At 34.1% G+C, this 26,299-nt stretch overlaps 1 protein-coding gene and 1 long non-coding RNA gene across 2 annotated transcripts in view; both read right to left on the reverse strand.

The window, feature by feature from the left end:
* LOC139500292 (uncharacterized) overlaps nt 1-23,567 on the reverse strand; it is a 63,214-nt gene extending 39,647 nt beyond the window's left edge. The window contains exons 1-8 of the mRNA XM_071289034.1: nt 23,325-23,567; nt 22,715-22,809; nt 20,783-20,961; nt 19,193-19,338; nt 4,812-4,988; nt 4,267-4,425; nt 3,489-3,631; nt 1,406-1,476 (exon numbers count right to left, since the gene is read on the reverse strand). Coding sequence (XP_071145135.1) covers nt 1,406-1,476; nt 3,489-3,631; nt 4,267-4,425; nt 4,812-4,988; nt 19,193-19,338; nt 20,783-20,961; nt 22,715-22,809; nt 23,325-23,567 — 1,213 coding nt within the window. The remainder of the gene's footprint in view (nt 1-1,405; nt 1,477-3,488; nt 3,632-4,266; nt 4,426-4,811; nt 4,989-19,192; nt 19,339-20,782; nt 20,962-22,714; nt 22,810-23,324) is intronic.
* A 396-nt stretch (nt 23,568-23,963) lies between these two features.
* LOC139501015 (uncharacterized) lies at nt 23,964-24,834 on the reverse strand. Its single transcript, XR_011658434.1, has 2 exons — nt 24,648-24,834; nt 23,964-24,294 (listed from the first exon to the last, which is right to left on the reverse strand). It is a non-coding gene; the product is annotated as an uncharacterized lncRNA (long non-coding RNA).
* Between the last annotated feature and the right edge of the window lie 1,465 nt (nt 24,835-26,299).

Consider the following 26,299-nt stretch of genomic DNA (forward strand, 5'->3'; position numbering starts at 1 on the left):
AGATTTTTGTAAAAGATTACTTTAATTAACGAAAAATGGTTAAAAGTTGACTATAAAGGGCAATAACTCCTAAACGGGTCAACTGACCATTTTGGTCATGTTGACTTATTTGTAGATCTTACTTTGCTGAACATTATTGCTGTTTACAGTTTATCTCTATCTATAATAATATTCAACATAATAACCAAAAACAGCAAAATTTCCTCAAAATTACCAATTCAGGGGCAGCAACCCAACAACCCATTGACCGATTCATCTGAAATTTTCAGGGCAGATAGATCTTGACCTGATAAACATTTTTACCCCATGTCAGATTTGCTCTAAATGCTTTGGTTTTTGAGTTATAAGCCAAAAACTGCATTTTACCCCTATGTTCTATATTTAGCCGTGGCGGCCATCTTGGTTGGTTGACCGGGTCACGCCACACATTTTTTAAACTAGATACCCCAATGATGATTGTGGCCAAGTTTGGTTTGATTTGGCCCAGTAGTTTCAGAGGAGAAGATTTTTGTAAAAGCTAACGCCGGACGACGACGGACGACGGACGACGGACGACGGACGACGGACGCCGGACGCAAAGTGATGGGAAAAGCTCACTTGGCCCTTTGGGCCAGGTGAGCTAAAAAGCCATTCTTTACTTCATCTGAACATAAATAGTTCAATTCAGAATTATCTGCATGAACAAGCTTATCAAAATACCAATGTATCAAATGGTGAAAATAATACTTGATATGCAGTACTAGTGCTTTAACAGTGTACAGTTTTGCAGCCAAGAAGCCCTAAGCTTGTTTGTTTTTCGTTTTTTTTATAAATCATGTATAAACTGTATTTGCCTGTAGTAGAAATTCAACACTCTTGATAGAAATTTTACAAGCCTGGCCTGGCATGCCTGTGACAAAGTGTTAAAACTGTGTTAAAGTCATATGAAACTTCAAACTAAAAAAAAAGCATATGTTTTTTATAACTAAATGGCTAGTTATATTATTAGACTTATATATGTACATATACTTTTTTTTTTTTAAATCCTTAATTTGTCCATATTTGAAAGAAATTTACTTTTTTTTAAGAGTATCCATGTTTAATTCTTTGTTGATTGTTTACAAATGTGACATTCACTTAAATTCAGCTTCAAAACATGACCATTAATTTAATAGCTGCCATATTTTCACAACACTGACCGATTGAAATATTTTTGTGATAATTATAAAAAATGGATGCATAAAAAATGATAAAATCAATAGAAATATTTTTGTGATGATTATACAAAATGGATGCTTAAAAAATGATAAAATTGTGCACTGAAGACTAAGTTCATGACAGATTTATGCATTGGTTCAAGAATTAGATTAACATTATTTTTCACCGGTCACTCATTTTATATGACTTAAATAGCTTCTATACTAACCTTTTAGACTATTAAGAGCTTCCTGTATCGTACCTTTGGCCTCAATTAACCTCATCACAGACAAATAAATCCTAAAACATTTAATCCATATATAACATATGATACAACAATAATAAAGTGTTTATAGTACACAGATGCCCCATCCAAATTTCATTTTCTATGTTCAATGGACAGTGAAAATGGGGGAAAATGTCTGATTTGGAATTAAAATAAGAAAGATCATATCATATGGAACATGTTACAACTAAGTTTCAAGATGATTGGACTTCAACTTCGGCAAAAACTACCTCGACCAAAAACTTTAACCTAAAGCGGGACGAATGGACAAAGGAATGAACGAATGAATGAACGTACGCACAGACAAGAAAACATAATGCCCCTCTATTACCATAGGTAGGGTATAACTAGAGGCTCTCAAGAGCCTGTGTCGCTCATCTTGGTCTAGGTACATATTAAACAATTGACACAGATAAATTCATGACAAAATTGTGTTTTGGTGATCATGATGTGTTTGGAGATCTTACTTTACTGGACATTCTTCTTGCTACAATTATCTCTATCTATAATGAACTTGGCCCAGTAATTACAGTGGAAAATATATTCTAAAAATTTAGAAAAATTTACGAAAATTGTTAAAAATTGACTTTAAAGGGCAATAACTCCTCAATGGGTCAACTGACCATTTTGGTCATGTTGAGTTATTTGTAGATCTTACTTTGCTGAACATTATTGCTGTTTACAGTTTATCTCTATCTATAATAATATTCAAGATAATAACCAAAAACAGCAAAACTTCCTTAAAATTACCAATTCAGGGGTAGCAACCCAACAACGGGTTGTTCGATTCATCTGAAAATTTCAGGGCAGATAAATGTTGACTAAATTGACATTTTACCCCATGTCAGATTTGCTCTAAATGCTTTGTTTTTTGAGTTATAAGCCAAAAACTGCATTTTACCACTATGTTTTATTTTTAGCCATGGCGGCCATCTTGGTTGGTTGGCCAGGTCACCGGACACATTTTTCAAACTAGATACCCTAATGATGGTTGTGGCCAAGTTTAGATTAAATTGGCCCAGTAGTTTCAGAGGAGAAGATTTACGAAAAATGGTTAAAAATTGACTATAAAGGGCAATAACTCCTAAAGGGGTCAACTGACCATTTCGGTCATTTGACTTATTTGTAAATCTTACTTTGCTGAACATTATTGCTGTTTACAGTTTATCTCTATCTATAATAATATTCAAGATAATAACCAAAAACAGTAAAATTTCCTAAAAATTACCAATATAGGGGCAGCAACCCAACAACAGGTTGTCAGAATCATCTGAAAATTTCAGGGCAGATAGATCTTGACCTGATAACAATTTCACCCCATGTCAGATTTGCTCTAAGAGCTTTGGTTTTTGAGTTATAAGCCAAAAACTGCATTTTACCCCTATGTTCTATTTTTAGCCATGGCGGCCATCTTGGTTGGTTGGCCAGGTCACGCCACACATTTTTTAAAAAGATACCCAAATGATGATTGTGGCCAAGTTTGGTTAAATTTGGCCTAGTAGTTTCAGAGGAGAAGATTTTTGTAAAAGTTAACGATGACGCATGACAACGACAGACGACGACAGACGACGAAGGACGACAACAAACGGCAAGTGATGGGAAAAGCTCACTTGGCCCTATGGGCCAGGTGAGCTAAAAACACCTTTCTATGGAGCAATAATATTGTTCTTGTATAAATGTATATGGTCAGGCAGAACAAATGCTAGCATACTTTAACTTTGAATAGATTACTAAACATGATCAGTGCAAAATTATTTAATTTGTTGTGAGCACTTGTCCCCTAGAAAGTGAACCCTAACTATGAATTTTACCTATACCTGTATTAAGTTCCATCGCCAAAACATGAAGAGATGGCAACCTTATAAGTGATCAATTATTGAATAGCAATTTGCTTGTGGAAAAAATCTAGAAAACTGTCATCTGCAAATGGCTCGTATGAACATTGGTGAGGCACATAGACTAAAACATACATTGGTAAAAGTCTGACAAATCTTCAGCATAACTGATATCTAAAAGTAGAACTTACTGAATAACTCCTTTCCCAAGTTTTGCTATTGCTCCTATGGGGTCTTTTATTATAGTTGTAATTCCATCAACAATGTCCTCTAAAGACTTGAAAATAATTCTTGCATTCTCTGGGACTATGACAGTCACAGCTTCGTACAGTTTCTACAAGTACAATAGTATTACAAAAATCTGAGTATTTCATTCCCCAATCAAAGCAGGACTTTCATTAACAAGAGGCTCATAGGAATCTATAATGATCACCTGACATAAATACAAAAAGGTTATTGCTATAAAGTTTCTGGCCTGTTTTGTTCACCTTGAGCTATGTACATCTTCAACAACAGCCACTCCCTAACATTAAAATATAAAATAACTCGAAGGTCCATTGGCAGTTTTGTAGATCTAGCATGGATGATCATTTTTGCAAATTACAGCTTCAACTTATCTATTATAGTCTTCAAGATAATTTAAAAATGATTGCTCTAAAATTGTCATTTAAAGGAGTCATCAAAGGTTAGTCTGAGTTGTTTGTCGAATAAGCCTGTCAACTCTGAGGTTGTGAGTTCAATTTCACACCTGACAGCTGTGCTCGACTCCAATCTTAATTGGCTATGATTGTTAGTTTTCCTATCAAAAATCAGTGGTTCTCCAAGGGCACTCCAGATTCCTGTACATTGTGTACTGATAAATTCACTATGTCATGAAATAGCTCAATATTAGTGTCATAAGTGGCATTAATCCCCAGTCAATTAATCAATCAATGTTATTTTCTTAATTTACAGTACTTATATACTTACATTGAAAAATTGAAGAACATCAGATTTTAAATTGCCAAGAAATTTCTGCACTTTAGAAATCAAATTTTCTACAGGTTTTATAAAATACGGCATTTCACTTGGATCATATTCCCCAATTTTCTTTGTTGCTTTCATTGCTATGCTCCTTAGATTAGCAACCTTCAAAATAACAGTGTAATATGAAATAAAAATTATTTCTTTATCTAACATAAATTTAATAATTTGTTAGCTCAATATGATAATTAGCTCCACATGAAATACTGAGAATTTGAATACTATCAATTATAACTATGTATCTGCTTTTTGTACAATTTGCATTATGAATAAATGCACCCAAAAATAGTAAACTATGCAAAAATACATTTGTTACGGAATAGCCAATTTAAGATCAGTGCTATTAAAGATAAGCATTTAGTTCTTGAATACTTGAGGAGTATTATGAATAAAGAACAGTACAATGAAAGTTGGAAGCAAAATATTCAGTCCTATGACAAGATTCGTTACATGTTGATTTTCAATATTTGCATCTTAATTTAATTACTTACCCGATTAGGAAGCTGCACTAATAAATCAACAAATGTAAGCACTAGATCATTTAAATTAATTTTTCCTTCTATTAAATCTTTAATCAGTCTGATTCCTGTATTGATGCCTCCCAAAATAGATGGTATAGCTTCATCAAATCTTGTTGCTAGTTTAACTATCATCTTTATCTCGTCTTCCTTAAAAGGAAAGAAATTTTTAAAAAATAAATCTACAAGATAGAAGAGATCATTCATAACACATTTTCTATCTCTTTTCAAGAGAAGATATATATATATATATAAAGGATGGATATTGGAATTTTTAGAACATATCTTTTGTCATAACAAGAGTGCACACACTGAAATGTCTCGCCTTCTTTACTAATCATTGATATTATGTTGATAGTCCTAAGTATAAAGCTTTATTACAACTGCCACATTAACTTAACATTAACCAAGATAGCTAAACAAAGACCAATGAACCATGAAAAAGAGGTCAAGGTCAGATGAACCATGCCAGGCAGATCTGTACAGCTAACAATGCTTCCATACAACAAATATAGTTGACCTATTACTTATAGTTTAAGAAAAACAGACCAAAACACAAAAAATTAACACTGTGCAATGAACTGTGAAATTGAGGTCATGGTCAAATAAAACCTGCGGGACTTACATATAGATTATAAAATATTTCCATACACCAAATATAGTTGACCTTTGGCATATAGTATTCTTAATGTATCTTGGGTTTCCGTGGGTTTTTCATTGGTTGTGACAATGATATGGACAACAGGTTCAAGAAAGCTAAAGGACAATTCAGCAGGTTAAGAAAAATATGGAGATCATCGGTACTGTCATTTAAAACAAAGGTCAGATTATTTAACAGCTTATCAGTCATATCAGTCCTACTGTATGGATGTGAAACCTGGAAAACAACTGAACAAGACAAGAAGAAATTAAACACCTTTCAAAATAGATGTCTGAGACAGATATTGAAAATAAGATGGCCCAATACAATTTCAAATGAAAACCTACACATAAGAGCTGGAACAAAGAAGCTAAGCGATGATGTAATAGAAAGGCGTTGGAGATGGATTGGTCATGTACTTAGGATGGATGCCAACAGTATATGTTCAGTTGCACTGACATGGAAACCAGAGGGAAAAAGGAAAGTTGGACGTCCCAAAACCACCTGGAGACGGACTGTAGAGACAGAACGAACATCACTTGGATTGAACAGCTGGACTTCAGCAAGAACTGTAGCTAAAGACCGTGTGAGATGGAAACAATGTATCAGGGCCTTAAATGCCGACCAGCATGAAGAGGAAAGTTGAGGTAAGGTGAGATATAGTATTAGATAAAAAGACCAAAACTCAAAAACTTAACTTTGACCACTGAACCATGAAAATGAGGTTAAGGTCAGATGACATCTGCCCGCTAGACATGTACACCTTACAATCATTCCATACAACAAATATATTAGACTTATTGCATAAAGTATGAGAAAAACAGACCAAAACACAAAAACTTAACTATAACCACTGAACCATGAAAATGAGGTCAAGGTCAGATGACACCTGCCAGTTGGACATGTACACCTTACAGTCCTTCCATACACCGAATATACTAGCCCTATTGCTTATAGTATCTGAGATGTGGACTTGACCACCAAAACTTAACCTTGTTCACTGATCCATGAAATGAGGTCGAGGTCAAGTGAAAACTGTCTGATGGGCATGAGGACCTTGCAAGGTACGCACATACCAAATATAGTTATCCTATTACTTATAATAAGAGAGAATTCATCATTACAAAAATTCTGAACTTTTTTTCAAGTGGTCACTGAACCCTGAAAATGAGGTCAAGGACATTGGACATGTGACTGACAGAAACTTCGTAACATGAGGCATCTATATAAAAAGTATGAAGCATGCAGGTCTTCCACCTTCTAAAATATAAAAGCCGCCGGATCACTATCCCTATGTCGAGCTTTCTGCAACAAAAGTTGCTGGCTCGACAAAAATCAAATAAACAATGTTCAATAAAATTAATAGATTTGAAATAACTAAATGCTTATAAATAATTCAATAAAGTAGCTTTTAAAGTAAAGTTTGCTTCAAAAAATTGACAAGGGATCTTGCCTGAAATTGCTGCTGTCAGTATAAAAGTGTAATGTTGACTTATAAAGTTAGTCCATTTATCAGTAAAATACATAAAATTCCATGAAGTTTGACAGTTTGTGATGAAAGAAAAACATTTAACCTCAAACTAAGCCTGAATGTTAACTGTTAAATAGACTATGGGTCATTCCACACAGGTGCTGACACCTTTGGGTAATCTTAAACTTTTATAAAATACGAGTTTATTTGTTGGAAATTTCAAATCATTTTTTTCATTTGAATAAAATATATATATTGAAGAAATAAAAATATATAAAAAAAATCTTATCAGTTATTGATATAAAATGTTATTGAATAGAACAATCAATTTTGCCAGGAAAATAGTGACCTAAAAATGGGACATGACAAAGGTACTGAAGAGAACAATGTCTGATAAAATATGTTTTATGGTACAATTCAAAAACATAGATGTTTCCATTGTGTTCAGAAGGATTTTGCGTGTGTTTTAAGTCATTAATTTATGTTTACACAGATTTTTTACAGAATTATTCACATTTTTCTAAAGTCAGTTTCGCTTGTTACAATCGTGTCCAAACACACTGCTCACATATATCACTTATTACTTAAAGTGTTGTTTCTTTAACATACGGATATCATGATAAATAGGAATAACATTCTTATCATAATTCTTTCATAGGAAGAATGTGTGTTTATAGAGACAGTTTATGCTCCACAGAAGTTTAAACTTTTTTGGTATTTTCGTATCCACATTGTAACGATCATTATGATGACATGTACAATGATTGATTCCGATTTTCCCCCAATCTGGAAATATGAAACTGTGTAGCCCATCCCAAGCTCGCGTGATAACCTATAAAACTATGATATTCTTCAACTACAGCGCAAGGTTGATGTATTTTGTGTTGGTGTCCAGAAAAGAAACGATCGAAACAGGTAACAAGCTACGTCTATTTTTATACTTTTATTTGTTTACATGCATGATATTTACTTCCTGCTTATCATTTTTATATATAGTTTACAGAGAATCATGTTAACATAAGCGAATCGACTCGAATATTGACAATATTAATAATATTTTCTAAATGATAACATGGAGAGACACGATTATTTATTCGCTCGTTACACGTGGAAACAAGGAAGTAGTTTCCAACCAAAAAATGTAACGATCATTACTTATTCTGCCGTTTATTTGCACTAAAGGAATTTCCCACTTCACCGATATTTCTAAATGAGTTTTTACGGATGTTGATTAAAATAAGTAGCATTCTTTTCCTCTGGAAATATCCAACACATGTTTTTCAGTATGTCCATTTCGTTCGTTACATAGGGACACCAGTATGATTAGTCGATCGTTACAAGTGGAAACAAGGAAGCAGTTTCCAACCATATAATGTAACGATCATTACTTATTCTGCGGCTAATTTATATTAAAGTAAATTCCCGCTTCACACACATTTCTAAATCAGTTTTTACGGATGTTGATTAAAATAAGTAGCATACTTTTCCGTTATAAATTTCCGAAAAATGTTTTTCATTATGTCATTTTCGTTCGTTACATAGGGACACCAGTACTATAAGTCGATCGTTACAAGTGGACACAAAATAGAAGTTTCCAACTAAGATATATGTAACGATCGTTGTCGAATATGTTTTTCTCACGCACTTAATAACTTTTGTAGTTCAAATTATTTTCGCAACCAATCATTCATAAAAACTTGAAGGTCAGCTTGCAATTGTTCGTCTACTATGCTTGGAATGCAGTTATTAACCCAATTCTTACGATCGTTACACAGAGACACAAATTAATTCCGTCGATCGTTGTAAGTAGTTATGATACATATCATTTTTAATAAAATTCATTCAAAATAATGATTTGTGATTATCCAAACTAGATGTCAACAATAATATGTTTTGTTTGCATAAAAGTAAGAAATACGTTTGCACATTTTAAGTTCTACTTTCCTTTGTATGATACAAAAACAAAACAAGTAACGATCGTTACTATTAAGTTATAAAGATTCATTAATTTTCAGAACATGCTTAAGGTTAAGCTCAGATCAAGGACAAGAAATACTGAAATCAAACAACCCTCAAATGCTTCATATAATGAGGGAAAACAATCAGCAACCCAGAAAAAAACAAACAAACAAAAAATGGTGGAATATAGGCAACGTTTGAAAGAAAGCCCAGATACATATCAGGCATACCTAGCTTCTGAGGCCGAGAGAAATAAAGCGTATAGAGCTAATTTAACGGAAGAAAAAAGAGCAACACAGAGAGAGCTAACACGTCTTAGAGTTAAAAGATTTAGGGAGAAAAACAAGGCTCAGTTAACTTTAAATGAACCGAACCAATCCAATGACAATGTGAATGATGCAACACCTAAAACACCACAAACTAGACAAAAGGTAAAGGGACGAAGGGAGTATTGGAGGAAGAAAAAGCAAGATCAAAGACAAAACATGACTGCTCAAAAAAAGAGAAGGATTAATGAAAGACGACGACAAAAGTATGTGGAAAAAAAGGGAATCAAAATACTGAACATAAAGAAACAGCAATCTCTATCAAGCGTTTCCCCAGGATATATAACAAAAGAAGCGGAGAGAAAAACAATTTATCGTGCCAAAAAGTCATTACCAACGTCTCCACACAAATTTGCAAGCGTTCTGTCAGGTATTGCAGCAATGGCGACACCAAGAAAACAAGCTGCGTTGGACAAAAATGGTACTGTAATGACTCCTATCAAAAGACGACGATTGAAAATGTATGATGAAACCGTGGGGAAAATTATAGCTGAAGTCAAAAATAAAAAGTATAGAAGATCGAAGATTGCCTTACGTAGGAGGCGTGTTCTTGCGTCCAGTATACTGTGGTCTAGGCATTCGAGTTTAAGAAAACAATATGGCATGTCTTGGACTTTTGCTCATAAATGTTCTACATTAGAAGGTGTATAGGACAACAAAAAAAGGATTGACGCTTTAGATCAGAACACAATTGAAGCCGTCGAGGATTTTTTCAAACAACCCGCCAACTCTACCTATCTTCCTGACAAAAAGCATGTATCAAAGAAGACTTTGGAACCCAAAATAATTCTTGATAAAAGTCTGCAAGCTACATACAAGCAGTTCAGGGAGCAAAATAAGGAATGTAACATTAGCTTCAGCAAATTTTCTTTGTTGCGGCCATCCAACGTTAAGACTATGAACAAAAATACATTCAACAACTGCCTTTGCGAGTACTGTACTAATATTGAGTTGAAGATTAAGGCAATCAGTAAGGTATTGGGAAACAGGAGTGTTCTTAAAGATCGATATGACATTTCAAGACAAACTCTATGCCCCAAGATAAATGGGATGCAGTTTTGCCAGAAAAAATGCATTGAAAGAGAGTGTGAACAATGTGGGACAGGTCCACTCCAGACATCACTTGCAAAGCTCTTGAAAAATAAATGCAAATCTCTAGAATGGCATAAATGGGAAAATCAAACTTTTACAGATAAAGATAAGAAGAAAACCCGCAAAATGTTAAAACTAAGAAAAGATCACGTGGATGTATTCATCAGAGAACTGATGTCTGAAATTGAGCCTTTTAGTGGACATATTCACAACGCTGCGTGGCAACATGAGCAGTTTTCCAAACTTATCAGAAATATTCCGGACAAGTTGGTAGTTTTCTGCATGGACTTCGCCGAAAACTACACTTGCTTGTATCAAGATGAAGCACAGAGTGCCCACTGGAGTCATAACATGGTGACGCTCTTCTCAATTGTAGCTTATTACTACTGTCCATCTTGCCAAAATCCAATGAACGAAAGTATGATGTTTATCACAGAAGACAAAAAACATGACAGTCACGCTGTTCACCACTTTGTTGGTTTAGCAAACACCTACTTGAAAGATAAAGGCATAGTAATAAACAGAGAAATTCATTTTTCAGACGGAGCGCCAGGCCAATTTAAATCAAAAACTCCATTTGCAGACATCAAGAGCACTGAGGACTACGGATTCCCTGTAGAGAAACACTTTTTTGGGACACGACATGGCAAGGGGCCATGTGATGGTGAAATCGGCGTAGTTAAACGATCTGTCTCCAACTCAATTTTAGCTCGATCAAGTATAGTTAGTGATGCCGAGGATTTCTACAAGTATGCAAGTGATGAATTATCAATACAAAAGGGTGAAGAAGACGATTGTTGTCATAAGGTACGTTCTTTTTTCTTCGTCGCCAAAACGGATGTCATACGAAAAAGACAGGACAGGATTGAAGTCAAAGCAGTACCTGATACAAGAAAAAAACATGCAATCATTTAACCTGTTGCAAATGGAAATCTTGTTACTCGGCTTCTGAGCTGTTTCTGTGATGGATGTGTAACACAGAATGGTGAATGTATGAATAAGGAGCATGTTGATAGCTGGGAAGGCATAAACAAGAAAAAGAAAACAGCGAAGCCAAAATCAGCACAGTTGAATAAAAACCGTCGTAAAGTCATCAGCAATGGGAATCAAAACAATGCAAAACCAGCTATAAAAAGGAAAAAACAAAATCAAAAATCCAGACCAAGAGGAAAGCGTGATGTCACCAAAAACAGAGATAAAACAATTTGCCAAAAAACAAAAGATACAACTTTAGATGTAAACATGAATAGAGAAGCGGGAGAAGTACATCAATTAGCTAGCATCAATACTGCAGATTTGCCGTGCGACCGTAGAGGCTTTTTCCGCGTCGTTTTACTGTATCTCCAATCGGCAAGATCATTCACTGAACTACAGGCGAAATGTATAGAAATACATGAACTGCCTAACTTCAAAGGATACACTCTCTTTGTTGACAAAAACATTGATATGGTCACCTTTACCCTTACTGCTGATGGACAAGCATTGAACTTAATTCCAAAAGATGCTTTACATCCTGATTTCACTTCTTGGTTGCCAGTTCAAGTAATCGGAGATGGAAACTGTTTACCCAGATCTGCCAGTGTAGCCTGCTTTGGTACAGAAACAGACCATCAGGAAATAAGAGCCCGTATCGTCATTGAAATGTGTCTTCATATGGAAAAGTACACATCCAATGCTTATCTGAACAGAGGAATTGACCTCCCCAAAAAAGAAGCTGACAATCTTGTGAAAACATATACAATGTTTTCCGAACAATATACTGCTGGTGACAAAATAACAAATGCAGTTATCAATAGAGTATACCAAGCCTAAGCCTTGGAGGTCGTGAAAAATGGAAATTTTATGGGGATATGGCAGTTGTTTGCACTCTCATCCTGTTTAAACTCTGTTATTGATTCTATATATCCAAAGATGGGATATTGTTTACCGAAGTTAACTGTACATAGAGAAATATTGCCGAGAGCCAGTATAGTCAAAATGGATAACCAGGCAAAATTTGTCGTGATGTGGAGTTCTACAAGGACTGATATGACAAGGGAAAATTGGATTCCCAACCACTTCGTTCCATTGATTCCACCATACCAAAGTAACATCGACTTCTTAGATGATCATGATGAAAATGATGGTTTTGCCATTGATGATAGTGTTATGATCACATTGTTACAGACAGTTACTGGGTAAGTTTTTTTCAAAATTAAATTTTGATAATTTATATTGTTGGGTTTATGTTATTTAAAGAGTGCAACATACTATAAACAAACATTTATTCTCATTACAAATATATGAGATCTTATTGTCAATGCAAAGCAAAAAATACTAACAGAAAGGGTTAATGGTCAGATAACAAAAACATAATTCAATCTCATATTATTAAGTGTTATCGCTATTTTGTGCATTTTTCCTTTGATCTTTTTTTGTGATAATTTTCATATCATGCTCCTCGCTTGAGATGGAAAATTATTGCTAGAAACTAAGCAGGCACGTGGCGTTGCTAACGAAATTGACATGAAATTGACAACGTTGTCATAGGTAAAATAGCAATAAACAGATTATCATTGATCATCTCAACTCGATTGCCTTTCTCGCTTTCGCCGTCCTGGCTCAAGCGAGAATATCAATCTCGTTGAGATGATCAACGATAATCTATAATTATCATACATGTTTTATCTGTTTTTTAGTGTTACGTTTGACGATGACCACTACACACCTGATGAACTGGAAGATACAACAAGTATAGGTGAAAAACTTACTGTTGATGCCGATATACCATGGGAGGATGATCAGCCCTTGGAATCTGGTTCCAAAACTGAGACAGCACATCATTCGAACGTTTCATCAGAGACAAGTGGTGACCAGCCAAAGGTAGTTGTTTTCACGACTGGCGCGAAACAACCATCGGAAGTTTCAACCCTGAATGAAGACCAGCTGATTGTTGATAATTCCACCACTGATGACGAACAAACATATGAGGTCTCGGCCCTGGGCGGCGATCAGCATATGACAGATGAGGCCTTAACACAGACTGGCGCAAAACAACCATCGGAAGTTCCAACACTGAATGAAGACCAGCTGATGGTTGATAGTTCTACCACAGATGACGAACAAACATATGAGGTTTCAGCCCTGGGCGGCGATCAGCATATGACAGATGGGGCCTTAACACAGACTGGCGCAAAACAACCATCGGAAGTTTCAACACTGAATGAAGACCAGCTGATGGTTGATAGTTCCACCACTGATGACGAACAAACATATGAGGTCTCGGCCCTGGGCGGCGATCAGCATATGACAGATGAGGCCTTAACACAGACTGGCGCAAAACAACCATCGGAAGTTCCAAAACTGAATGAAGACCAGCTGATGGTTGATAGTTCTACCACAGATGACGAACAAACATATGAGGTTTCAGCCCTGGGCGGCGATCAGCATATGACAGATGGGGCCTTAACACAGACTGGCGCAAAACAACCATCGGAAGTTTCAACACTGAATGAAGACCAGCTGATGGTTGATAGTTCCACCACTGATGACGAACAAACATATGAGGTTTCAGCCCTGGGCGGCGATCAGCATATGACAGATGAGGCCTTAACACAGACTGGCGCAAAACAACCATCGAAAGTTTCAACCCTGATTGAAGACCAGCTGATGATTGATAATTCCACCACTGATGACGAACAAACATATGAGGTCTCGGCCCTGGGCGGCAATCAGCATATGCCAGATGGGGCCTTAACACAGACTGGCTTTAAACAACCATCGGAAGTTTCAACCCTGAATGAAGACCAGCTGATTGTTGATAATTCCACCACTGATGACGAACAAACATATGAGGTTTCAGCCCTGGGCGGCGATCAGCATATGACAGATGGGGCCTTAACACAGACAACAAGAGATTTAGAACAGATTGACGATAAGGAAAAAGCAGATGTTGCATTGCACTTAGATGTAGATGAGACAGAACTAGAGGCTCTAAAGAGCCTGTGTCGCTCACCTTGGTCTATGTGAATATTAAACAATGGACACAGATGGATTCATGACAAAATTGTGTTTTGGTGATGGTGATGTGTTTGTTGATCTTACTTTACTAAACATTCTTGCTGCTTCAAATTTTAAGAAAATTGTTAAAAATTGACTATGAAGGGCAATAACTCCTTAGGGGGTCAATTGACTATTTTGGTCATAGTGAATTATTTTTAGTTCTTACTTTGCTGTACATTATTGCTGTTTACAGTTTATCTCTATCTATAATAATATTCAAGATAACAAAAAAACAGCAAAATTTCCTCAAAATTACCAATTCAGGGGCAGCAACCTAACAACCGATTATCTGATTCATCTGAAAATTCCAGGGCAGATAGATCGTGACCTGATCAACAATTTTACTTCCTGTCAGATTTGCTCTTAATGCTTTGGTTTTTGAGTTATAAGCCAAAAACTGCATTTTACACCCATGTTCTATTTTTAACCATGGCGGCCATCTTGGTTTGTTGGCCGAGTTACCGGACACATTTTTTTAACTAGATACCCCAATGATGATTATGGCTAAGTTTGATTAAATTTGGCCCAGTAGTTTCAGAGGAGAAGATTTTTCTAAAAGATTACTAAGATTTACGAAAAATGGTTAAAAATCACTATAAAGGGCAATAACTCCTAAAGGGGTCAACTGACCATTTTGGTCATGATGACTTATTTGTAGATCTTACTTTGCTGAACATTATTGCTGTTTACAGTTTATCTCTATCTATAATAATATTCAAGATAATAACCAAAAACAGTAAAATTTCCTTAAAATTACCATTTCAGGGGCAGCAACCCAACAACGGAATGTCTGATTCATCTGAAAATTTCAGGGCAGATAGATCTTGACCTGATGAACAATTTTACCCCATGTCAGATTTGCTCTAAATGCTTTGGTTTTTGAGTTATAAGCCAAAAACTGCATTTCACCCCTATGTTCTATTTTTAGCCATGGCGGCCATCTTGGTTGGTTGGCCGGGTCACCGGACACATTTTTTAAACTAGATACCCCAATGATGATTATGGCCAAGTTTGGTTAAATTTGGCCCAGTAGTTTCAGAGGAGAAGATTTTTCTAAAAGATTACTAAGATTTACGAAAAATGGTTAAAAATTGACTATAAAGGGCAATAACTCCTAAAGTGGTCAACTGACCATTTTGGTCATGTTAACTTATTTGTAGATCTTACTTTGCTGAACATTATTGCTGTGTACAGTTTATCTCTATCTATAATAATATTCAAGATAATAACCAGAAACAGCAAAATTTCCTTAAAATTACCATTTCAGGGGCAGCAACCCAACAACGGAATTTCCGATTCATCTGAAAATGTCAGGGCAGATAGATCTTGACCTGATGAACAATTTTACTGTGTCAGATTTGCTCTAAATGCTTTGGTTTTTGAGTTATAAGCCAAAAACTGCATTTTACCCCTATGTTCTATTTTTAGCCATGGTGGCCATCTTGGTTGGTTGGGCGGGGCACCGGACACATTTTTTAAACTAGATACCCCAATGATGATTATGGCCAAGTTTGGTTAAATTTGACCCAGTAGTTTCAGAGGAGAAGATTTTTCTAAAAGATTACTAAGATTTACGAAAAATGGTTAAAAATTGACTATAAAGGGCAATAACTCCTAAAGTGGTCAACTGACCATTTTGATCATGTTGACTTATTTGTAGATCTTACTTTGCTGAACATTATTGCTGTTTACAGTTTATCTCTATCTATAATAATATTCAAGATAATAACCAAAAACAGCAAAATTTCCTTAAAATTACCATTTCAGGGGCAGCAACCCAACAACGAAATGTCTGATTCAACTGAAAATTTCAGGGCAGATAGATCTTGACCTGTTGAACAATATTACCCCTGTCAGATTTGCTCTAAATCCTTTGGTTTTTGAGTTATAAGCCAAAAACTGCATTTTACCCCATGTTCTATTTTTAGCCATGGCGGCCATCTTGGTTGGTTGGCCGGGTCACCGGACACATTTTTTAAACTAGATACCCCAATGATGATTGTGGCCAAGTTTGGTTAAATTTGGCCCAGTAGTTTCAGAGGAGAAGATTTTTGTAAAAGTTAACGCAGGACGACGACGACGACGACGACGGACGACGACGGACGCCGGACGCCAAGTGATGAGAAAAGCTCACTTGGCCCTTTGGGCCAGGTGAGCTAAAAAGTGTCTTGTAACGGACCAATCAGGTGAGTCTTGATACCAAAAGGTTATTAGAATACATTTTTGACCTTTGTTTAGATTCATTCATTTATATTCTTTAATACATTATATTCATTCATAGCAACCAAAATCATTTCGATTTTTTTTAAAGATCGGTTTCAAGTTACTTTACTTCATTTCATTTCATTTCACGTCATTTTCATTGTTATATTTAATCATTCATATTCATCACAGCTATCAGCTCACAGGAACATATTTACTCGTTGCTCATGGTGCAAAAAGTTTTCCAGCTGTTGTAAGTTTGTTGGATGCAAAAATACGAACTAAATAATAATATAGTACATTGCAAAATTAGTTTATTTATTGAATGACTATAGATTTCTAACTTGCATGAGTCTATACCATTTCCACAGCATGCTTTAAGTTTCTTTTATTATGTTTGCTATCGTTGTATGCCAATATTTAAGCATGTTTGCATGATCTAATGCAGGACTCTTTGATATTCATTGCAGTGTTTTAGGACACCGGCAAATAGAAATAGAATTGTTAAAGAAATATTTAAGTTTTTAAAACAAATATCATATTCTTGGGCGTTAAATCATTCTTTTCAAATGTCATAAGAAAAGTGTCACACTTAGAAGTACAATATGGTCAACCTTATCTGAAATGATAAATTGGGAATATGTGAAAAACATAAAAATGGAAATAAGGAATACGGAAAAGAGATGACAACCATATTTTTTTATTTCAGGTTATTGACTGGCCATGGGTTAAATTTTACTCCAACCAGAAAAGATCAAATGAGTGGTGGATAGAGAGTGAAAATCAACATATTGTCATATTTGAGGATATTCTTCAAACTTTGGCCACCCCAACCATACAAAGGAAAGGACGTCGCACCTATTACAGTTTCAAAGGTATTTTTCTTTACAGTCATTCTCTGAACTGCAATGATGTTTTATCGATAAAATATTGATATACTCTTTTTAAGAAGGATTACTTATCTTTAGGTCAAACACCTATATTTTATGAGATTGTTCATTTAATTTTCCTGTCATATGTGTATTGTTTCCGAAATTCATAGATAGGTTAAATTCCTCGGTAGAAGTAAGAAATGTGAACTGCTGCAGACAATGTTGCCTTTTACTTGTAATTTGAAAACGTTCTCGACGGTGACTGATGAGATCCTTCGACAATGAAATACAGAAGCTGAGCTATTGCCTTTTCAAATAAAAATAATCTTAAACATGATATTATCTTCGTCAAATGGAATTTAATGCATACATCTTATTTGTTATTGTTCCTGAATTCCTGTGCATTTTGTTTGTATTAAAAAATTTGAACATTGTTGAAAAAAATAGGATAATGGTAACGATTGTTACATGGTGTCCAAACTATTTTCAGTTTTAGTTTTCATGTATTTGCTAATATTGGTTATGTATTAGATGCTTTTATAATTATATGGGATAATATTCACAGTTTCATTAAAGCAGAATAAGACACCAATGTTGTTTGTTGTCAAAATTTATACTTATTGGTTGGACGCCAAATGTAACCTTCGAACTTTGTGTCTCCTGTAACATACGTTACACTTTACAAAAAATTAGTTGGTTTATTCACTTGCATATGTTTACTAACAATTCAACTGTTGAATTACAATAAGTCGAATATACTTTTTCAAACATATGCAATTGAAACCCAAGTTAAATCAATGTTTAAGCGGATAAAAAGAAGTTCATTGATGATATTTCGAAATTTCTCAGTAGGCATTGTCGATTGCATGACAATTTGCTTAAATTATAAAAACATCCAATACTTTCAATAATATGGTCAAGTGACACAATAATCTGAATAATTTTCATGAGAATTGAATGTAAAATAGAAATTAAATGGTGTAATCATATATTTGTTGGACACCAGGTAACAAGCGTTACCTCTCATAGTGAGTATGATTATTTGGAAAAAAATATTATATGGTGACTAAAAACTATCCTTTAACACATTGAATCATAAAGTAGACACATAAAACTGCAAAAAAACATTGCCAAATATAATTTTTAAGATTCTTTTAATTAATGTGTTGTTGTCTCATGTTTTGTCATTACCACTGTGGAAGGACCCCTAAGTCAATATATCAGTAAAATATGGAAAAATGAAAATTTCCAAAATTTTGCTCTGGATAACGTCTTTAAGTCATAAACAAAGCTTCTGTTCATATTTAATCAAATTCCATGAAGGTTAACAAAGTTGCTGTCTAAAAACACTTTTACCATAGATGCATAGACTAAACCTAAATGTTGCAGGCTATGTCTCCCTTTCACAAAACAAATGTTGCAGGCTCAACAATAAATATTGGTGGGGTTGATGTTGCTAAGTCTTTATTTTCTATGTTGTGTTGTGCTTTGTATACTGTTGATTGTCATTTAACTTATTATAAGTTTAATTATAAGTTTTATAATAATCTGGCAAAAATAGTACATTATATGTGAGAGTGCTTAATTATTTCCAAGGGGCATAAGTCTTTAAAAAAATTATATTCCAGAATTATTTTTTTTTAATTTTGAACTAGTATTATAGAGGAACTTTATATTCCATGACACAGCCTCAAACAAAATCAACTTTTGATAATGTACTGTGGCAAGACTATGGCAAACAATAAACTAACCTGTAAAATGTTGATGTTGTAAGATGTTTCTCCTTTGAAACACAATAATGCTTGTACAATATCGAAATTTTTTCCAATTATTCCCAAGTGTAGTCTTGCATATACTTCATCATGTACATATATCTTTAAATGGCCAGACAATGGAGCTACAAACATAATAAATATCATTTAATTGTTAATGGAAAGTCTCTACTGTGTGTCTTAAGAACCCTTAAATGTTTAAAATCCTATATGTTTATCCAATTCAATAGCAGAAAACAGTCTCAAAAAATTTTCAAACTTGGTTCTCCAAGATGAATTATTTTTTTGTTTGTGGAAACTGACTTTAGAATATTATAGATGAGCAAGTTGTTACTTATTCTTTGAAGGTTTTTGCCTTATAAAAGCTATTTCAATTCTTAAATACAAGTGCAAGTATTTTTATTTTGGTCACAAAAACTGCAATGATTCATCAAAAAACAAAAATAGTAAAAAAAAATCAAGACCTGTTTTTCCCCAACACAATTCTACATTCTTGGCAGGAAAACACTTTCTCCAAAGAAATAAAAAATGATTATCAACTGAAAAAGTTGCTAAAACAAATATTTCTGGTTGTATCAATTATATAGCTTGGTTTTTCTGATTTTACTTAAAATTTTATTTGAGATATAAATCTAGTGGATCTGTTGATTATTTTTACAATTTACCACTATCAGAGACATATAATACATTATATGTCTCTGCCACTATGTTTTATTTTTAGCAACAGCTGGCATGTTTGATCATGGAACAAATCCTTGAACATAATATTCAAACTGAATTCCTAAACATGCTAAAGGAAAAGCAATTGATTGTCATACAAGAACATTAACATTCAATAATATTGTTTTTAATACTACATTCCATTAAAAAAAAAAAATATGGTTAACAAGTGATACTGAGAGCTACTGATCACTGATGATACCCCCGCCATAAGTGAATAATTTTATTATGTAAAAGTATGTAAGTGTTCCGTAAACAGGAAGTTGTTGAGTGATGAATCTAAAAACGTGTCACATGGTATAGCTGACTTATATCATCTCTGAAACCTAATTTCAGAAATCCTTGTAGTGCAGTTCCTGAGAAAAATGTGACGAAAATTTTCAACTTTGCTATCATGTGTAAAACAATATAAGTTTTTGGTAAACAGGAAGTTGTAGAGTGATTAATCTAAAAACTCACGACACAGAATAGTTGACTCATATAAACCCTGAAACTAAATTTCAGAAATCCGGGTATTGTAGTTGCTGAGAAAAATGAGAGGAAAAATATTCGTGAGATGGATGGAGAAACTGACAGATGGATGAGCGGATGGACAAACAGAGGTAAAACAGTATACCCACACTTCTTTTAAAGCAGTGTTATATTTTAAAACAGGGGTATAATAAGGAGAATGGAAATGGGGAATATTTCAAATAGACACCAATCAGACCAAAGGCCACCAAAGGGTCTTCAACACAACAACAAATCATGCACCTGGGGAAGTTCTTAACAAGCGGATGAATAGGACAAGACAGTAAGATTACAGTGAGCAATCTTGTTTCTATTATTTATATCAAAAATATATATTACCTATTTTCAAAGCAAGCCAATTAACCATAGTTAATCCAAATGAACCTCCAATATTACTGGTTCCCAATTCTCTCCTCCAATCTACTGATGGTGCTTCAAGTTGGAACTCCAATCCTTCAAAGAAACCTCTTTTTTCTATACTGTGTGGTTCCAGATTTTGTTCTGACAGGATTGATCTTCTGTAAAAATAAAATATCATCAATACTATTAAGGAAACGGATGTGTATACTAAAAAAATATTGCCAAGTTAATGTTACTTGAATCACTAAATGTCACATTGTTCAGGTTGGGGTTAATTTAACTGAAAGGAAAATCATATAGTATTTGTTAAGACTTCTTGCTTCAGTAATTTGGTTCCACTGGTACTCTGGGCCTTCTTGATACTACAGTGCAGTGTAAAGTATTGCTATGTAATTGGGCATTTCTGTCATTTCAGAAAATCTTCAGTATAACATAGCAGTTTCTTTGCTTTTTGTTCAGTCATATCTTTGTGTAGAAGTTTTATGACATGAGTTATAAGCACGAAAAATTAGCAATAATGTGTTTTATTTTGTCCCTCTGATAAAAAAGTAAATATGTGTTATGAATACCAATCAATGTAGATATCCACTTCAGAGTCTGAATGAAGTTGATCATATAAGCAACTATATAAAGGTTCACCATACAGTCTTTTATGACAATGAGCAAAACTCATACCTTAAAGTAAGCTATAAATGGACAATAACTGTTTAGTGTCTTTAAATATCAGCTGTATTTGTACGAGGCTAGGAAACAAGGTGTATGCGAGCTTTTAGCGAGCTACTACTACACCTGTTTCGAGCCGAGTACAAATACAGCTGATATTTAAAGACACTAAACAGTTATTGTCTTTATCCTGCAATTAATTCTGTATATTGTTTGTGCTTTGAAAGACACAAAAACTAACATATTTAGCATTTATTTTCGATTTGTAATCCCTTGAGGCCCACATAGTAATATCAAAATCACACATTACGCTGAAGACGGGTTCGCAAAAAAAGAATCTTGAATGGTCAACAATAATACATCGCTCAAGGTGAATAATTATCTATTTTAACATAACAACTAATTTCAACAGTAAAAACAAATAACAAAACATTGTCAAATTTGAAACAGAAGTGTATGAGTTGTCCTACGCTTCAGACTTGACATTCACTAAACATGCATGCTGAAATTGAATATGGTTGATTTTGTAACACAATCATACACATTCAAGTTTTGAAATCGACAACTGTCATCGTCATTGGAATGTAACTGGAATACACATTCTGAGGTCACACAGGTTCAAACAATACTCAGTGTGGCAGTGGGCGGAGCTTTAAAGCGATATCTGTATAGTATACAGATACAGCATAGCGATATCTGTAGGGCTGTATCTGTATAGAAGGAAACCCAATTGCAGGATAAAAGATCATAAAAGGCATCTACATGACAAAATGTAAAATTATTAAAACAAGAAAACCAATTCAACATCCTTAGATATATGACAAAATAATAAACAAACAAAACCAATACTGTACCTCCTGCATGCAAATGATAGTGGTGACATGTAAACTGAAGCAAAGATGATCATTTCCTCTCTGACACACAAGAAAAGTATGTGAATACCCAAGAAACAACTTCATATTAAATGAGATTATGTAAATAGCTTTGACAAATCTTCTCTAGAATTAGAATTTAATTCAATTTGTCTTTTTTGTGATATTTTTTTCATACTATGCTACTAGCTGAGATAGAAAAGATGGCGCAAAAGATGTAGTCAATGTAAACATCAAACACTTCAGAGGCAAAATAGTAATCTATGGTCTTTTAAACTCAAGTATGTTTCTTAGCCACATCTCATCTCATGGATGTCGCCCTTCATTGAGATAAAATACAGATTATTTTCAGAAGCAGGATTAGTGAATACATTACCTATATCTAGGATGAGCTTGATAAATAAGAGTAGCTTCATGTCGGACTTCTTCACTGTCATCTCTATAAGACATCTTCAATATTTCTTGGGCTGCCTAAAATAATTTTTCAAAACAAATCATATTTTACATTTTTTTTACCAGACATCTAAAACATGTGTGATTTATCGTTTGAATTTAAAAAAAAAAAAGAAATTAAAAATTAACCATAGAATATTGTAAATTTTAACAGTATATTTGAGGGACAGTTCTAATATTAAAACATTTATAAATTTTTTCAGCTGATAAATATTGGTAACAGATTACCATTGCTAAACTTTTAGAAATATTAGGCCTTAAATGCTCTTCAACTTTCTACTTTATTAAGTCTTTTGATCGTCGCCTTTGAAAATTGTGTAGGCAACACGTAGGCATGGGTCTCTACTGACTGGATATCACATTTTAAGTTAGTTAAAATGCAGTGTTAATCCAATTCTGATTATAAAAAAAATAAATGTAAAATGGTAATGCTTTATAATTCAATGAAATTTTTAAAACTTTCCAAGAGAAACTTAATTAATGCCCCTGGTTGACAGCATTTGCATCAGGAATACACATTTTAGATATCTTACCATTTCACTTTCATATTTCCTGAGGGCATGTACACCTGCTCGTTTGATCCATGGTGAGTTAGTAGAATTGATATGAGAGATAATATACTCATAGGAATGGTCAATAGCAGCATTTCCAAGGCTTTCTAAAAGAATGACATGCCTCTTATCATATTCTTCTTGTTCTACCTCAGACTGAATGGATCTTTTTTGTCTATACAACCATGGGTCTGTAATAAAAATTTGACAATCTCCATGCCACATTTGTTAGCTTTTTAAAACCCATTCAAGTTCAATAGATATAAGATGTGATATGAGTGCCAATGAGACATCTCTCCTTACAACTCGCAATTTATAAAAGTAAACCTTTAAAGGTCAAAGTGTGACCTTCAACAAGGAGCTGCGACTCACACATACATGTCAACCTCTGATAATGGGAAATCATGTCATGACATGACATGACATGTCAAAAAGCGTGTGAAAACGCGTGACGTAGATGCAGACTTGTTAATATGAATGTGGTAATGTTCATAATTTCATACAAACTTGTGAATATAAAAAAACAATATATATTCTACTGTGAACTTTTATTGTATTAAACAGTGGTCTGTTATGTTGCTTCTAAAGCACCACTAGGCACATATTTAAAACAACTGCCAGTTTCAAGTTTAGTTACATTTATTTGATAACAGCACACAATACAAATGTAACATAGTCAAGTTCTGATCAGAATTCAGTGTCAATTTCTTTATAATTGAAAAGGCTCTCCTACAGTAGGAATTGATATTTGACTGAATTAGCTTCATCAAGATTTGAAAGAATGTTATAATGTTGTTGTTTTTTGGCAATGTAAAATGTCATCTATTGCTTGGTTAAAACTGGGTAGTTCATCAGAAGAAAGCTGGTACTATGAGAGCTGATCCAACAGTTCTGTGATATTTTTATCCCCATGGCCTGTAGAAATCTGTTGCCGTGTTGGCTAGATTTGAAACTGAAATGGAAAAAGAAAAATGTTTTATAAATTTGATTTCCATTAGATAAACATGTTAAATGCTTATTCAAATAGCTACATTGTATTTCTCCTCTCACATGTATTGTTTTTTTATCATTGCAACATAGAATGCACAAATTATGCGTTACTTGTCACTCGATCATTTAAACTCGAACTCCAAAATATAATTTATAAATCTTGAATCTTGCCGTACACATCGTTTTGGCTTAACAATCAGCACTTTAGACGACGGTACAGGCCCTGAAAGTGACCTCTTTCTGTGCACATTTCCCCTATTAAGTGAATTTGAAAGAAAGCCACAAAATTGTTAAAACTAATCACAAACTACTTACCTTTTACTGTTTGTCCATACAGAAAAATAAACAATACGGCAGCCAAACAATTACTTCGAATTTTTCGGTATTTATCGCCGAATAAGGAAAAAACCCGAGAATAGCGATATCACTAACGAATAAAAAATGAAAAGAACGAAAAAGCGTGTAATTGCGTGTAAAGTGGTGAAAAGCGTGTACACGCCATGTGACAAAATCCTCGCATGTAAACCGTTGAAAAAGCGTGTATTACACGCGAATATCATGTCACTTGACATGTATGGACTCACACCGAATAGCAAGCTTTAAAGTGTCCAAACATTATCAGTGCATAACTCTTTAAACAGGAAAACCAACGACCTAATCAATATTAACAAGAGGCTCTCAAGGCATGAATCACTCACCTGTACTGTTGTGCCTCAATCTTTCATCAATGATTATTTTTACTTTTCAATGTAAATTAATCAGTTGCTTAAAAATGCCTTAAAATGATAGCCATAGTCAAGTGGGTATATTTCTTGACGTTCAAGGAAATAAAATAAAAGATTTATACTAGATACTCTGAGACTCATTCAGCCCAGGCTTCATGATTTAGCAGTTTCAAAAGAGAAGATTTTTTAAAGTCAGCAAACTTGATGAACAAATTGTGAAAAATTAACTTTAAAGGGCAATAACTCCTTAAAGGTCCAATTGACAATTTTGGTCATATAAACTTTTTTGTAGATCTTACTTTGCTGGATATTTTGTGGTGAACATTTTATCTGTTTCTATAATAATATTCAAGATAATTACCAAAAACTGCAAAATTTCCTTAAAATCATCAATTCAGGAGCAATAACCTAAACAATCAAATACCCTATTTTGCTGATTATTTCAGGGCAGGTACCCCTTCACCTGATGAATACTTTATCTTTTTGTCAAATTAATGAATCTCTAACACTCTACGAAATTTAAACCAAACAAATTAACCATCAGCAAAACTTCATACACTTGAATAGGACGTAGCTAAAATTCTTACCATGGAATCCTACTAATTCATTAATTTTAGAAGTTATGCTTTTAGCCTTCTCCCTTTCACCACAATCATACATTTTCTTTGCAGCAGCTCCTAAGCCCAACATAACGCTGTCATAAAAACTTCCCACATACAGTGATGCTGGATACTTTTCAGGGTGAAAACAAATATCTTCCATGGTTTTTAAAATTATCTGAAAGAGTCAATATGGAGTTAAATATAAATGTATATATATATATATATATATTATAGTTCAAATTCAGATCTAAATACAATATAATTAAAATCTTCTTCAATTGAACAAGAATGTGTCCAAAGTACATGGATGCCCCACTTGCACTATAATTTTCCATGTTCATTAGACCGTGACATCGGGTAAAAAAATCTAGTTTGACATTAAAATTAAAAAGATCATCCAATAGGGAACATGTGTACTAAGTTTCAAGTTGATTGGACTTCAACTTCATCAAAAACTACCTTGACCAAAAACTTTAACTTGAAACTCACACTTTCATTTTCTATTTTCAGTGGAACGTGAAATTGGGAACAAAAGTCTAATTTGGCTTTAAAGTTAGTTAGATCATATCATAAGGAACATGTGTACTAAGTTTCAGGTTGATTGGACTTCAGCTTCATAAAAAACTACCTTGACCAAAAA

Source organism: Mytilus edulis, chromosome 13 (assembly GCF_963676685.1).
Source record: "Mytilus edulis chromosome 13, xbMytEdul2.2, whole genome shotgun sequence".
Classification (NCBI taxonomy): Eukaryota; Metazoa; Mollusca; class Bivalvia; order Mytilida; family Mytilidae; genus Mytilus; species Mytilus edulis.